Source organism: Semicossyphus pulcher, unplaced genomic scaffold (assembly GCF_022749685.1).
Source record: "Semicossyphus pulcher isolate SPU_LCO1_2020_fin unplaced genomic scaffold, fSemPul1.0.p SCAF_5, whole genome shotgun sequence".
In the NCBI taxonomy this organism is placed as follows: domain Eukaryota; kingdom Metazoa; phylum Chordata; class Actinopteri; order Labriformes; family Labridae; genus Semicossyphus; species Semicossyphus pulcher.
The window spans coordinates 15,958,932-15,973,495 of NW_027211726.1; the positions used below are offsets into that span (position 1 = coordinate 15,958,932).

The window sequence follows — 14,564 nt, forward strand, 5'->3', positions numbered from 1 at the left end:
GACTGTTTTGACCATGTTTTATTTTTTTAGTACAGTACTGTTAAAAGTTAGTTCCAACATGTTCAATTGGGAGATGGATTTTTTTCTTCAGCTGAGGTCAACAGACAAAGCAAAGCTATAGAAGCAGTTGCCAAGGTTACCACAACTACAATGCTGAGATTTTCAAAAGAAAAATAATAATAATAATAAGACAACCTATAACTTGATTTTTAGAAACATATGGTGCCACCACACCACAGTTTGTAAAGCCTTTCCATTATTTATTTATTTATTTACTCACTTGATTTCCACGTTTTATTTATGCGAGACAAATCATAATTATCTCTAGGTACTAACTGCACCTCAAAACAAGAAAAATAGAATAAAAAGAAGAATCAGATTAAAACAAAAGGAAAGCTTGTTTGTTTCATTCATGTTCATTTTAACAGCGCTCCGGAGCTGCTACGATGTGATATTTGACTATGGTTACAGGTCTGAATGATGCTGTGAGGAATTTACTGGAAGTCTCAGATTAACCGACGGAATTTGGGGTGTAATTTTTCCAACAATGCTCTGATAGGGCAGGGAAGGACAGAAGGCACAGCAGTGGTGCCTCAGGAGGAAAAGACACTGTGCACCTGCGAGTGGGCACTTTTGTTTGGAATGACAAATTACATTAGTTGAGGGTAGAGTGGAGGGCGTCGTTTTCTTAAGCGCTTGCAATAAATAGTGAAAGTTGTTGGGCAAAACCAGCTATTTCTGTAGAATGTCGTGAACGGGGAAAAGAGGAGGAATGAGATTGAACGTCTGTATGGACAAAACATCTTCCTGTTATTGATCAGGATTACGCTGTATTCCAGAAAAGGTTTATGTATTGATGTCTAGTTAATGCTAACAAACTGCCATGTAAGAAACAGAGCCGACAGCCAATCACATCACACGGGTTAAATCTGTATTATGTAAATGTCTGTCTGCAACACTCGACTCCAGTTTAATGTGAAGAAAAAAAAAAGATGAATGAACGAAGAAATGGTTGGGAATCCCTTTTCAGGAGAAGTTTACTCTTCTTTTCTCTGCACCAGAACACCCCTCAAGGTGAGAGTGGTTCAGTCCGGCTCTACAGCAGCACTCTGAGACAGAGATCTGGTGGGATGATGCAAAGACAGATTGTAGGGGGACTAGGGAATGATCTGAAAACAGATGTAGAATGAGATTCTGCCCAAGATTCTTCTGTAAAGTTTGGGACGATACACTTTAATTTCTCTTGGTTCTCTGTCGATGCTGGGTGTGTTGATGAGTCAGGTATGTATGCACGTGTCTGTGTGTCAGGATGTACTGTATGTTTTTACGAGGGCTGTGAGCCCAGCAGTCTCTCGATAGCGGCGTTGATGTCTCCTCCTGTAGCGATGAGGGCCTGCAGGTTGGCCTCGCGGTTGATGAAGCCCATGGCGCTCAGCTGGTCCAGCTGGGACTGGAACCGCACCTCTGGGGTCTGGATCTACAGGAGGTGAAATAAATGGAGCTTTAAAAGAAATACAAGACAGAAGTGAAGCTTGTATTATCAGTGTATGTGTGCGAGTATGTACCGATGCACTTCCTGCGCCAGCTCCTCCAGCAAACATCTGGAGCATCTGTTGCATCAGCTGCTGCTGGGCGCTGTTTGTTCCTGCACTGCTGGGTGAGGAGGCTGGGTTCTCTGTGGGCAGGCCCCCTCCTGTAGGTATGCCAGGAACTCCTCCTGTGGGCATGCCAGGAACTCCACCTGCGGGCATGCCAGGAACCCCACCTGCGGGCATGCCAGGAACTCCACCTGTCATCAAACTACGCCAACAGAAAGGAAAAAAAGGGTTGGAAAAACAGAACTTCTACAATAAAAAATGAAACATGTGTACGGCTGTGTGAGAGCAAACCTGGGCATGAGGCCCGGTGCTTCTGTCTGCAGCGTCTGTAGACCCTGTTGGATCTGCATTAGAGCCTGCATGGCCCGGGGATTGGTCATCACTGACAGGGCTTCTGGGTTCTGCATCTGAATCCAAACAGAGTGATCAGTTAGCTGAAAGATCAGAGATTATCAGTCCATTTACTTTACCTTAACTTCAACAATTACAGAAGCATGTTGCTGCCACCCAGTAAAAACAAACAGATAAGCATCACTTGATAACACGAAAGTTTATTGTTCTAACAAGATGTTTTTCATGGTATTACAATATGTCTTAATGTTATTTATTTATCGTTTTGGCTTTTTGCCTTTCTTACATAGCACAGCTGAAGAGAGACAGGAAATGTGGCGAGCATAGAGTGGGAGATGACATGCACCAAATGATGAGACCGGGAGTCGAGCCTGCGATCAGTGCGTCGAGGACTGTAGCCTCTGTACAAGGGGCGCCTGCTCTACCAACTGAGCTAAACCAGCGCCCTGTTTCAATGTTATTTAGAGATATTTTCTCTTTATTGCAACAAACAAACGCGCATCTTGTGATAAGAAGAAAATTATTTATGATATGTTTTGAAACGTCTGTCTATGTGTCCAGGGTGTACCCCGCCTTTCGCCTAATGACAGCTGGGATAGGCTCCAGCCCACCGCGACCCTGAACAGGAAAAGCGGTATAGATAATGGATGGATGTTATGAAACGTATCATGCAGAAAATAATAACTTCACATAAAGCGCTTCCTGTTATAACATGATACGGATCAATTTTGTTTGGCTTTTTTTTAGGTTGCAGCAAAAGACTTCCTTAAATTCTGGAATTCTTTTTTTTTTTTGAATAGTACAAACTTATCAACAAAATCTAAAATGACAGTTACAATTGTGTGGCAGATATCTCTTATCTTTTTTAGTTCAGCATGTGCAGATAAATATCATTTCACAACACCGGGGTCAAGGTTTATTGCTATACATTGCCCCCTATGGGCCAGTCAGTACAATTCTTTGTTTTGTCACTAAGATTATGCTCGTTTTGTTAAAAAAACCTTTAAAAACCAGGACTGAGTCATCAGTTACTGAAATGAGTGCTGTACCTGCTGCAGAAAGATTGGTAACTGAGCTCTGAACTGTTCCTGCAGCTGTGGGTTTCCAGCAAACAAGGGGTTATTCATCAAAACCTGGTGGAAAGAGATAAAGAGAGACAGTCAGGGTATTGTCTTACTCCACTTAGAGCTCCACAAAATCTTTCTTTCATATCAGTGTTCGTTCAGCCAACACTGTCAGGTCGTTTTAGTTTCCTGAGAGTCAACCCAGTTTATCAGGAACAAATCAGTCAGAGCGCTGTTGTTTATTTTTTACTGCAAATGCAAGTGAGCTTAACAGACAATCCGCTCCGTCGAGTAAGTACTAAACAGCTGGGCTTATTAGTCTAATGCACAACAGACCAGGCTAGATCCTTTCTTCCTTACAATTCATTAAAACTGCACAGTTTAATAAAATCAATCAGTTCCATATGAGGAACACACTGTTTGAACAAAAGAGACAAATCCTGGTTATTTAACTCTAAGTATCCAGAATTTTCACTGTTTTTTGTCACATGCTTCTGTTTCATACCTGGGAGGCCAACTCTGGATTTTGAGCCAGTGACTGCATCATACTGCGCATGTAGGGAGCAGACAGCATGTTCTGCATCAGCTGAGGGTTATCTGAGATCTGCTGCAGTAGACTCTGCATGCCCGGGCTGTTGAACATCCCTGAAATGCACAAAAGGAGTTACTTGTGGACATGTTTAGACTTAATATATATAAACATGTTATATACTTGAGCAATGCAAAAACAGCTGTACTGAGACTGTCTTACCGTTACCGAGACTTCCAGGATTGATGCCCAGAGGGTTAGACACACTAGGGGTGGTGCCCCCAGCGGTGCTAGTACTTCCCGTGGTGCCCCCTCCGCTCTCAGAGGGGTTAGAAGAATTTGGGGGACCCCATGGATTGGGCAGGGGCTCTCGGTTCTCTGTCCGTGATGGTTGGGCGCCAGACTCAGAGTTCCCACCTAGAGCTGAGAACGGGTTGCTTCCAAACTGCAGGGGGAGAGATTAGACACTTTTAAAAGCAATAGAAGTATTGTTTCCACATAACAGCATGAAAAAGGTTATAGATTGTGCAGGAATGAGTCCAAACAGAGCACAAACGAACAAAGATACCTGTTCCCTGGCAGCGCTGAACATGGGTTCCTGGATGTCTGTGTACATCCTCCGCAAGGCGTTGTAACCTCCTGGGATGCTCTCCAAGTTGCTCAGGGCTCTGTCCTGGTTCCGCATCATTTCCTGCATCATGGCCGGGTTCCTCGCCAGCTCCATGGTCTGAGAGGAGAGATAACAAGGGAGAGGAGGCAAGTCAGTTTATTTAGCCCTTTGAACTCTGCATCAGAAATCAGCCCACCAGTGTCTTCAATATTTTTTCTTACTGTGATGTCATTTCTTAGATTATCTTCAAATGCGTTATATTCCTATCTTCTGTACGATGTATGGTATTATATAAGGTGTTACAACATGTTTTGAACGGCACATAACGTAACGTAATAATGTTGTTGAAAAATGTACAACTTGATGACCCAAAAAACAGAAGCCCTAACTTTCTGTTGCAAAAAGAATGAAGGCTCCAGCTATAATAGTTTTATTTTACATTAAGCTGGATCCCAGTAATCCCACAAAGTCCCTTTCCATGTCCTTTACCTGTCTCATGAGCTCAGGGTTGTTTAGCATGTGGGAGATCTCAGGGTTACGTTCCATCAGCTGCTGCATCTGAGGGTTGGCCATGATCATCTGTCTCATCAGGTCGGGGTTGGACATCATGTTCTGTACCAGCGGGTTCTCCATGATTTGAGAAAGCATCTCCGGGTTGGACATGAGCTGCCTCTGCATCTGCTGCTGCAGCTCCATGAAGTTAGCCGAGCCCATGCCCATTCCTGCCAGACCAGCCAGGTCACCGAAGCCAGCTGAGGGACGCCAGGTAAGTGGGCGATGGTTACTTAGATTATCTTTATGGTGCTGAACTACTAAATATATTTAAATTGTAGGTAATGTAAACTCACTCAGTATGTTGGGCGTCTGTGCGGGAGGAGGGGCAGTCCCAGTCGAGCCTGCTGTGGAGGAGGGGTTGGTACCTGGACTCGAGGCGGAGGTATTGCCTGCTTGAGTGGCGGTCGAGCTGGAGGCTGAGGTGCTCCCGCCATCTCCTGCCCTACAGGGTTCATTTGAGGGTGTATTAGAAAAAGTGTCTGGACACAACAGTTCACTAAAATCCACACTAACACTTGCATGGTGAGTAAATCCTCCTTACAGGCCCGCCACAAAATGATGTCATGAACAAACATGCTTTTGTGTATTAAAGTAGCCTTACTTGTGTGCCGTCTTTATGACTAGGTGAACTGTCAGACCGTCCTTGATGCCGTGTTGGCTGAGGCTGTCACCATCCTTCAAGATCTTCCCTGCAAAAATCAGAACCAACTGGTCCTGTTTGGCTTTGAACCGCCTCGAGATCTCTTCTTTGAACTAAAAGACAGGGAGACATAAAGAGAGATGAGAAAGGAGCTGTGATAATGATAAGAGGCAAAGGAGGTGAGAGGAAACAGGATATTAAACGGATAACACTAAGAATAAGATGGTTACACCTTAGTAGTGCTGCTCGAATGGTTTTCTGTTCTGTTGCAATCTTAAAGACTTAAATTCCTATTTCTAAGTAAGTCCTCTGTACCTTATCCTATTAGCAGTGCAACACAAATCTGCCAAATCACTGTTACTCTTTGACTACTGTTTGAAGCATAATTAGCACAGAAAATGTTCTCATCCTGAAGGCAGCGGCTCTCTTTTTGCATCTTTTATTTCAGCTGTCAATAAAGGGTTTCTTGTCTTAAAACTGCACAGCAGTCAGCTACTTGTGTGGCCACACAGTATCACTTTAACGAGATAGCTAAACAGATGAGATAGAGGACTGAGAATGATCCTAATCACACAACTTAATCTTATTTACACACGCCTTCTTGTTGTGCTATATCCACTAACAAATTGGTAAGAACTGTTTCCTGTAGCTTCAGTTGATAAGGTTTTTGATGTTTTATATTGTTTGTATGTACTTTGTGTTTTTTATAACCTTCCTTTATCATGTGCAAAATTTTGCTTATTTTCTGATGATAGTTTATTTGCTTCCACTTTCGCTTAAACCCAAGAGACCGGTTGTGCTGATGGGCATCAAAATAAAAAATGAGAACAAAGAATCATGTTGTTTGCATAACCTCTCAGTTGGACCAATTTCACTTAACATAAAATGTTCGTCTCACAGAATGCTAAATGTTCTTATTAAATATATCAAACATAAAGCCACATGAAGACATGAAGAGAACACATGGAGGTCAGAGATGTAGGTAAAGTCCAACGCTTGAACAGACGTATATGACCATACATGTTACATACAACCAGACAGCGATAGCTTGCTGTTGCTTAAGACCACACAGCATTGATTTAAAAAAAAAAAAAAAAAAAAAAGCTAGACCAGGCGTCAAGCACAGCTAAGACATTTCCTTTGATTCTTGTTACACCGATTGCACTATAGGGTCTTTGTAACACGTCGCCAAGACAACAGTAGTTCTGAGAATACTGTATATTCCCTAGAAAGCTGAATGACTCAGTAGCAGCAGTGAGAATGTTCTAGAGTGATAGCAAGCTTTAGCACTTTTCAAAAGCTGTTAAGCTAAAATGGGAAATGAAAGGGTTTCGGCATAGCCTCCATCTGAAACCACACCAATGGTTCTATCTGGCCTTTATCACTTATGGCAGGAACGTTAGGCACAGCAAGAGCGCAACCCGTCAGCTGACACTTGTTTGGCTACATACTTAGCTAACGTTGGCTGAGCTCGCAAGCTGAGTTAGCTAACTAGCTAACTGTTACCGTTAGCTGGCTAGCCGGTTAGCCGTTACAAATACTAACGTGGTTATACCTCTCTATTTGGCGTCAAGGACGTTAATAACACCAAACAGCTGTTGGCCCAAGCTGTAATACTTTTGTTACACACAACCACTTTAATTCCACACACTATCAATTAGCCGGTAAGCGAGACGACAATTGCTAACAGGGCTAACTAGCTTGCTAGCTGAAGTTGTGGGCAGGGGCATGACGTTAGAGCACGGCGCTGAACCGCACCACCAGCCAGCTCCCCACCTGCGAAATCAACAAACCTGAGTGACAGAGGCATCTTCTGCGATGGCGATTTCTTCTTTGTCTTTAGGTGTTTTTACTGTGACCTTAATAATAGTTCCCTCCGATGACTCAGGTTTATTATTGTTGTTATTTCCAGGATCTGCGGCGCCTTGGTCAGCCATCTTTACTCCGCCGATGGAACAGCTCGGGTCTGGCGTCAGCTTCCGGGTCATAAGAGGTCAAACCTCTTTCCAGAACGAATCTCAGGAGTTCCCATGGTTCCCACTGCCTGCCTGCTCACCTCAAGCAGGTCTGAAAATATAATTCCCCCTGAAATTACTGTCGCTTATTCAGGATTATGTTGAAAGCAGAAGCTGCTTGCAAGATCAAAGCGCTGTAAGGGGTTGTTGTATATCTTAAATAAAAACAGTAAATTGTTTGACTCAACAGATGGTCTGTGACAGGAAAGTTGTGTTATTCTACAACAAGAGAAAGTTAATAAACTATTTAAAAAAAAATCTGTTTTATATTATTTAACTAGATGAAAGCTAAATAGTTTGAATCTAGATTATATAATGCACGATTCTGCTGCTTTTGCCTATTTAAACCATTGTAAATAAAATACTGTTGGGTTTATTGGACAAAACAAGAGATCTGAAGAAATCACACTGATGGACAATCACAGAATCCAAAAACCTCTAAAAGCCTAAATGGTTAATTAAAAAACAAGCGCAAAAAGAAATACAAATGCAAATATATGCAAAAAATAAAAGAATTCAACATTCTACAAAGAGCTCTGACAAGAGAAATCTTTTCATGTTTCACCCCCAATTCCTCTGCTGCAATTACCGCAGCATGCGGTGTCACTGTATATGTTGTATGTAAATGCTAACAGGGACTGTCCACATTAAATGTCAGGCTTAATTACTAGTTTTGTTCAAGTAAATAAAAATTAAGAATCAGAATCACATTTATTGCGAAGTAGGTTTACACATACAAGGAATGTATCTTGATGTTTTGTTGCAAGAACAATGAACACAGAACTAGAATAAAAATAAGTATAAAAAGCTATTAAACATTTGTAATCCTACTGTCAGGGAACTTAAATAGAATAAGATAAAAAATAGACTATACGAATAACATAAAAAAGCAACATAATACAAAATATGTACAACAGGTGTAATTGATAGAATACTTAATAGATGACTCTCTTCCCAGGAGGGCTGTGTTATTTATACATTATTAATACCCTACATTAATACACTTATACCTGTATAATCAAATGGTAGAAGGTGGAACCTTTCAAATGGTCAGTTTAGGGGCATTTTCTGGGAGAGACGGAGGCAACAGTAGTAGCTGCTCTCAACATGCTCAGTTGGACATTAAGCTTTATTGCCTTGATTTTATTTGTACTTTTCTCTTGATCATTTTTTAACCCCAAATGTATGCACACACGCCAGGAAGCTGCCCAGTAAAACACAGTCTAATCTGTTTGTTTCAAGTAGCTTCACTGGAGTAGTTAGGCCTTAAGGCACTTGCTCACGGGCTTGTCTGTAGGGGTCGCTTCTCCTACTTTTAGGCCTGGGACTGAGACCAAAACAAGCTTATGCTCATCCTTATCCATGCAGACAAAGAGAATACCCAACAATCTCTCACAACACTCACACTACCAAACAGCTGTTGTTTTGGTGATGTTTTAAATGTTTTAGGACACTAAATGTACATACGACGTCATATTTAGTCTGGGTTAAAGAGCTTGAGATAGAGGAAGCATGCTTATGTATTTAATTTCATTTTGTTGTGAGTCATGTTAGATGTTGAAAGATTTCCATTTCTAAATATTTATCTCAATAAAGTCTGTAAGATAGTAACAGGATATGAAAACGTATATTTGATCTTCATTATGACAATCCTATAGTTACAGAGACACAGCCTGTATAGTGTGCTCCCTCTATATGTGTCCCTCCACGCCGCCACACTGTGACAGCACTGAAAGAAAAATGTGTGTTTCAGCATGTCGCATTGACACAGACAGTCCTGCATACCTTTGCATATCCCCAGTTCTAGAGCACACCATTTACAAACAAACAAAACCCCCCAAAAAAGAAACATGGAACACCCCCCCCTCTTTTCCAATGCCACACAAAACCCCTTACTCACACACACATGCACACACACATACACACATGCACAGGGTCACATGCACTGTGGCCCCTTCAATGTCTCATTCAAGTTCATCCCACACAGGGAGACCGATTGCCGTAAAGGATTTTGCTTTCATCGACAGAAAAAACGAGGGGAAAACTTTTGTGGTTGTAGTATTGTCTGTGACTCTCTCTCTTTCCCCCCAAAGTGAGCAGCAGCTCTCTCTCTCTCTTTCCCCCTCCACCCGTTTCTATCTTTACCTCGGAGAGGAGAGGGCGCATTTCCAGAAACAAGGTAAGGGATCCAATTTCAGGGTGTTTTTTGTGTTCATCCGAGAGTGTTACATTTTCATTTATGATGACAGTGATTGGACAGAGGCGTGCAGAATCAGATAAAACCTGATTACTACTGAACAAGCACTGCTGTGACATGAGGACTGGGAAGGGGAACGACAACATTATAGCTTTTAACTGTGGCTTTGCTTTGAACCAGTTCAACTTATAGTGATGTTCCCACGAAAGAAAAGGTAAATATGTTTCATAAAAAAATTTGCAGGATCAATTCTGCTTCATTTTTTTCAAATCAAGGGGTTAAAGCAGCTATAAATCTGTTTGTTAAAGATTAGGTGGCAGTCATAAGTATATGGTGTCTTTAAGGACTGTTTCTGAAGTTTGGTGGTGAGTGATAACACATTTTTAAAGAGAGATTTTTTTGTCGCGCAGATTTTCGTTAAAGCTCCTGTGAGGAGTTTTTCACTGGATATGAAACGGACTGAATTTAATTCTGATTACTCTACATGACCTACAAAAGCAAACCAGACCATCAGCGACAAGATTGATTATTTCTATATAGTTATTTTTAATGCCTGAAACTGCTGGCGGGGTGTAGGTGTCAGACGAAGCGATTAACTGCTCGCTGCCTTTGTTTACATTTTCCAGGGCAAAAAAATTTAAAGTGAGTGATACAAAGGGTTGTTAAAGAAAGCAGGATGTGTTTTTGTTAAAAACCACCACTTGTACAGGACAAAATCAGCAAAGAGATAAGAGGTACGGCTTTGTCCACAGGGGGCGCCAAAATCAACACAAACCGAAAGCTCCTCAAAGGAGCTTTAAGCTTCAGACAGTATGTGTGTACATGTGTTAAATCTGACTGTGAGGCTGTGTGAAATTGTTAATGTTGTATATTCATATTAAAATATTAGTTTACTTTATCTGTAGTGATCTTCCTTCCATTGCTTTTCCTCACTTCATTCCAGTTGCTCTGCAGTGGCCCCGTTATCTCAGCTCAAGATGTACAGCTTCATGGGAGGGGGCCTGTTCTGTGCTATTGTTGGAAATATCCTCTTGGTGGTCTCCACTGCCACCGACTACTGGATGCAATACCGTCTGTCTGGAAACTATGCCCACCAGGGTCTGTGGAGGTACTGCATGTCCAACAAGTGCTACATGCAGACTGACAGCATAGGTAAGACACTCAGCACAGCCAAGACAACAATTTAGGACACAAATCAAAAGCACATGCGGATTTGTGTTTGGCTTTCTCTACAACCGATGAAGCTCTGGCTGGACAGTGATGTGGCTGTTAGCAAAACTTTGAACCCTGTCCCTGCTTTTTTGAGTGCCAGCTAATGCAAGAGACTTCTTAGAAATGCTGTCTGATGCCTTTTATTCTGTCTAGTATATAGATTGCACAGTCAGGTTGTGTGAATTTGAATTTATGTGTTTGATGGGGACGATGCAATTTAACATAGTTCCAGTACAGAGCGTGAAACCGATGTGTTGCACAGAGAGTTTATAGCTTTCACTCATTTTCAACTCTTGTCCCTAGTTGGGCGTTTACATATACAAAGTAATAGGCATATATGAGAATGATTACATTTTTTCTTGAGTTGGATTAAGTGACCCATATCCAAAAACTTAAAAAGTATAATAGGCCAAGTTATTCAAAAATAAGTTATTCTAAATCTAGTATGTCTACGTGCATAAACATAATCCACACTAAAAGTAACAATTTGTAAAGTGGAAAAAAAAACTGCAAATAGTAGATTGTAAAATTGAAATAAGAAAATATTATTTATAAATGACCTCTCGGTCCCCCACCTGCAGTACCTTCAAGGCCCACCAGGGGGCTGCAGACCCCACTGTGTATCCCTAAAAAACAGGAATAGTCCTCACAGAGCACATGTTGGTAATAGTAAAAAGTTAAAGAAATGTTTGTGAAGACATTTACTTACTGATGTTTAATGATTTCTTCCAGCTTACTGGAATGCCACCAGGGCCTTCATGATCCTCTCAGGGATGTCGTGCTTCGCTGGCATCATCGCTGGCCTCATGTCCTTCTCCCACTTCTCCTCCTTTGAGAGGTTCAACCGCTCCTTTGCTGCAGGAATCATGTTTTTCGTCTCCAGTGAGTTCTTCTAAATTCACACACATGAACAATTTCAAACTTATTTCAATCATGACTGACATGCACTCTCCTATCTCTCCTTTCAGCTTTCTTTGTTCTGCTGGGTATGGCCATCTACACCGGAGTGACTATCAACTTCCTGGGGAGGCGATTTGGTGACTGGCGCTTCTCCTGGTCCTACATCCTGGGCTGGGTGGCCATGCTCATGACCTTCTTTGCAGGTAAGGAAGGACAAAGGCCGGGGTCAGTCTTTGTCCAGACACAACCTTTCATTATTAAATGATTTATTAAAAACTTGTCAGGGAGCTCAGAAGAAGCCAAACACAGAAGTTAGAATCAAAGTGAAAAACATGACATTATTTTTAACCGTGAATAGTTCACCTATTAAATTTTAACACTCACACTGTCCATCATATGATACCTCTGTCTGTTGCAGGTATTTTCTACATATGTGCCTACAGAATGTGTGAGTGCAGGAGAGGAAACGGCCCCCGCTAGAGGGAGACAGACAGACAACAACAGAGGACAATGTAACTTTGAATGGAGGGCAAAGAGAGAGCAGGCTCGACTGATCGACTGAAGATTTGACGTCTGACGCTGCTTCTCGAGTTCTTTGACGGTCTGATTAACAGGTTTTCTAAAAGTCTCTCAATATGGAATTTCTTTTGGGAATCGGCATGTTGATAGCACAGAGGAAAAACATAATAAAGCTAATGAAATTATTAACTGGATGGTGTTATTTACCTCTTCTTTATTTTGCTTCTATGTTACTGTAGTTGGCCCTCAGGGTCGCGACTCATATCCCAGCTGTCACTGGGAGGGAGGCGGGGTACACCCTGGACTGATTACCTGTCAATCACAGGGCTGACGCACACACACATGCAGAGACAACCTTTCACACTCACAGTCACACCTACGCACAGTTTAGAGTCACCAATGAACCTAACCAGCATGTCTTTGGACTGTGGGAGGAAGCCGGAGTACCCAGAGGGAACCCACGCCTGCACGGGGAGAACATGCAGACTTCACACAGAAAGGCCCACTCTGTCCGAACTGGGATTCGAACCCGAAACCTTCTAGCTGAGGCAACAGCGCTAGCCACTGCACCACCGTGCAGAGCCTTAAGATAATCCATCTGATTCAAAATGTTTGCATGACTATTTGCAGAAGACAGGAGCTTCCGTGGTAGCCATGTTCCTTGTTGCACTGCCTTAGTTCATGAAGCATTATGGGAATTTTCTTGTACCACTCTTTTTGCAATTTGCCTTCCAAATCACTTTATTTTGAAGGCCATTTTAAGGGGGTAGATGCCTCAAAATGAGCCAAATATAGAGCCAAGTAGGGCTTTGTGGGAGAAGTGGGATGCAGTCTTTGTGTGCTTTTTGCAGCTGTTTCTGAAATGCACCAGCAGGTGGCAGCACTGAATTACTCCACTAAAAGTACTTGTGCGCTTTGCTTTCATTTGACAAAGGATGTGTGCATTGTATTACAGATTAAATCAGGATCGTATATTTTATAAGACTGCAGTTTCAGTAACAATCCTCTCACTCTTTACATTTGAGTAAACTCAGCATCTCAGACGGCAGTGTGTCCTCTCAGGAAATGCTCGTATTAAACAGTGAGAATGTATGTAATGTAGAGATATTGGTCCCCCCAGCAGAGCGCAGTACATCAAAGGTACACAGTACATACGTTGGTCTCAGGATTTCCCCTGAAGGTGTTTGATTTGCTCCTGCTTCAGTCAATCAGACGAGGACTCCTTTAAACAAACAGTGAAGTATAAGATCTTTATGAGGCTGGTGTTCATGGGAACAGGCCTCGCCTCCGGCAGCCGACATTATCCTCCACAACATGTTTGTTGTTTGTCCCCCGAACACTCTCAAGTCAGCACATGGAAAAGCTGTGTGAGGCTGTTTGTGTGTGTGTGTGTGTTTTTGTGTGTGCTGCTGTAGAACCTGAGAGGAGGCCATGTTCCAGGACCGGGGGGGACCAGGGTGGGGTCTCCAGCCACTGATTGTTCCTCTGCCTCTGTCTTTAATAGCTGCTTCCGACTCTTTCTTGGTACTCGTCCACTCCTCTTCATCAGCTGGGAGGGAGAGGAGCAGTAGCCGCTGAGATAATGAATGCTTTGGCTACTTGGTGACGCAGAAACAATGAGAGAAATGTAAACAGTCAGAGGACGCGTCCCTTGATCCAAGTTTCCATACGCTGTGGCTGCAGAGAGGAGATAAGCTCGGGAATACTGTGTGCTTTTCTCCAGATGCTTTTATAATCCACTCAGGCCGGGTCTTATTGTCCTCCAGGAATACTTGGCACATTTTCACATTTAAAAAAAAAAATTAGTATTATTAATTTGCAGAGCTGCAGTGGCAACTTTTATAGAAACTGGGGCTGACAAAATTATAAAGTTGCATAACATTTAACAAGTTTTTTTGCATCTTTAAGACTGAATAAAAGCGTGTCAAATTGCAACGCAAGAGCAAATATTTGTTTTGAAACAGCTCATGTGTTACTGACAGAAACTGACCAGAGCACATGTGTGCTTAAAGTTGAAGTGTAACCGTGCTAATATTGTCCTTTAAAGGTTTAATAGGTGATTGATTCGATGCAGGAATGCAAGGTGAAGGTCAGCCCCCCGAGGCACGTCTGCGGCCTTCTGTTACTGTTTGTTGAACAAGCAAACACCTGGTAGTTTCACTGACAGACCTGTTGATATATGTGACAATTTTCTCATTAAAGCTAATTTTACAGACCTGCAGTCTGTCTCACTTCAAACAGGAGGGAGTCCTCCGTCCAGGTAAGAGCTCTGTCGCTGTCTGAGGCAGATGTTCATCCAGGTGTTTATGCGGGAAACAGAGGCACAGGAACGCCAAACGCACTTTCATACCATCTCTGCAGGAATTCTGGAAGT

At 42.3% G+C, this 14,564-nt stretch overlaps 2 protein-coding genes across 2 annotated transcripts; one reads left to right on the plus strand and one right to left on the minus strand.

The window, feature by feature from the left end:
* On the minus strand, positions 1-7,298 carry LOC138609352 (ubiquilin-4-like). The gene is made up of 11 exons (XM_069681996.1): positions 7,141-7,298; positions 5,309-5,460; positions 5,001-5,149; positions 4,642-4,904; positions 4,111-4,269; positions 3,765-3,987; positions 3,519-3,658; positions 2,999-3,082; positions 1,890-2,005; positions 1,566-1,800; positions 1-1,477 (listed from the first exon to the last, which is right to left on the minus strand). Exons 1-11 carry the CDS (start codon positions 7,282-7,284, stop codon positions 1,325-1,327), a joined length of 1,818 nt encoding a protein of 605 aa, XP_069538097.1. The 5' UTR covers positions 7,285-7,298; the 3' UTR covers positions 1-1,324.
* Positions 7,299-10,536: 3,238 nt separating this feature from the next.
* On the plus strand, positions 10,537-12,151 carry LOC138609202 (lens fiber membrane intrinsic protein-like). Its single transcript, XM_069681839.1, has 4 exons — positions 10,537-10,711; positions 11,504-11,653; positions 11,740-11,874; positions 12,090-12,151. The coding sequence occupies exons 1-4, from the start codon at positions 10,537-10,539 to the stop codon at positions 12,149-12,151; spliced, it is 522 nt and encodes a 173-aa protein (XP_069537940.1).
* Positions 12,152-14,564: the final 2,413 nt, after the last annotated feature.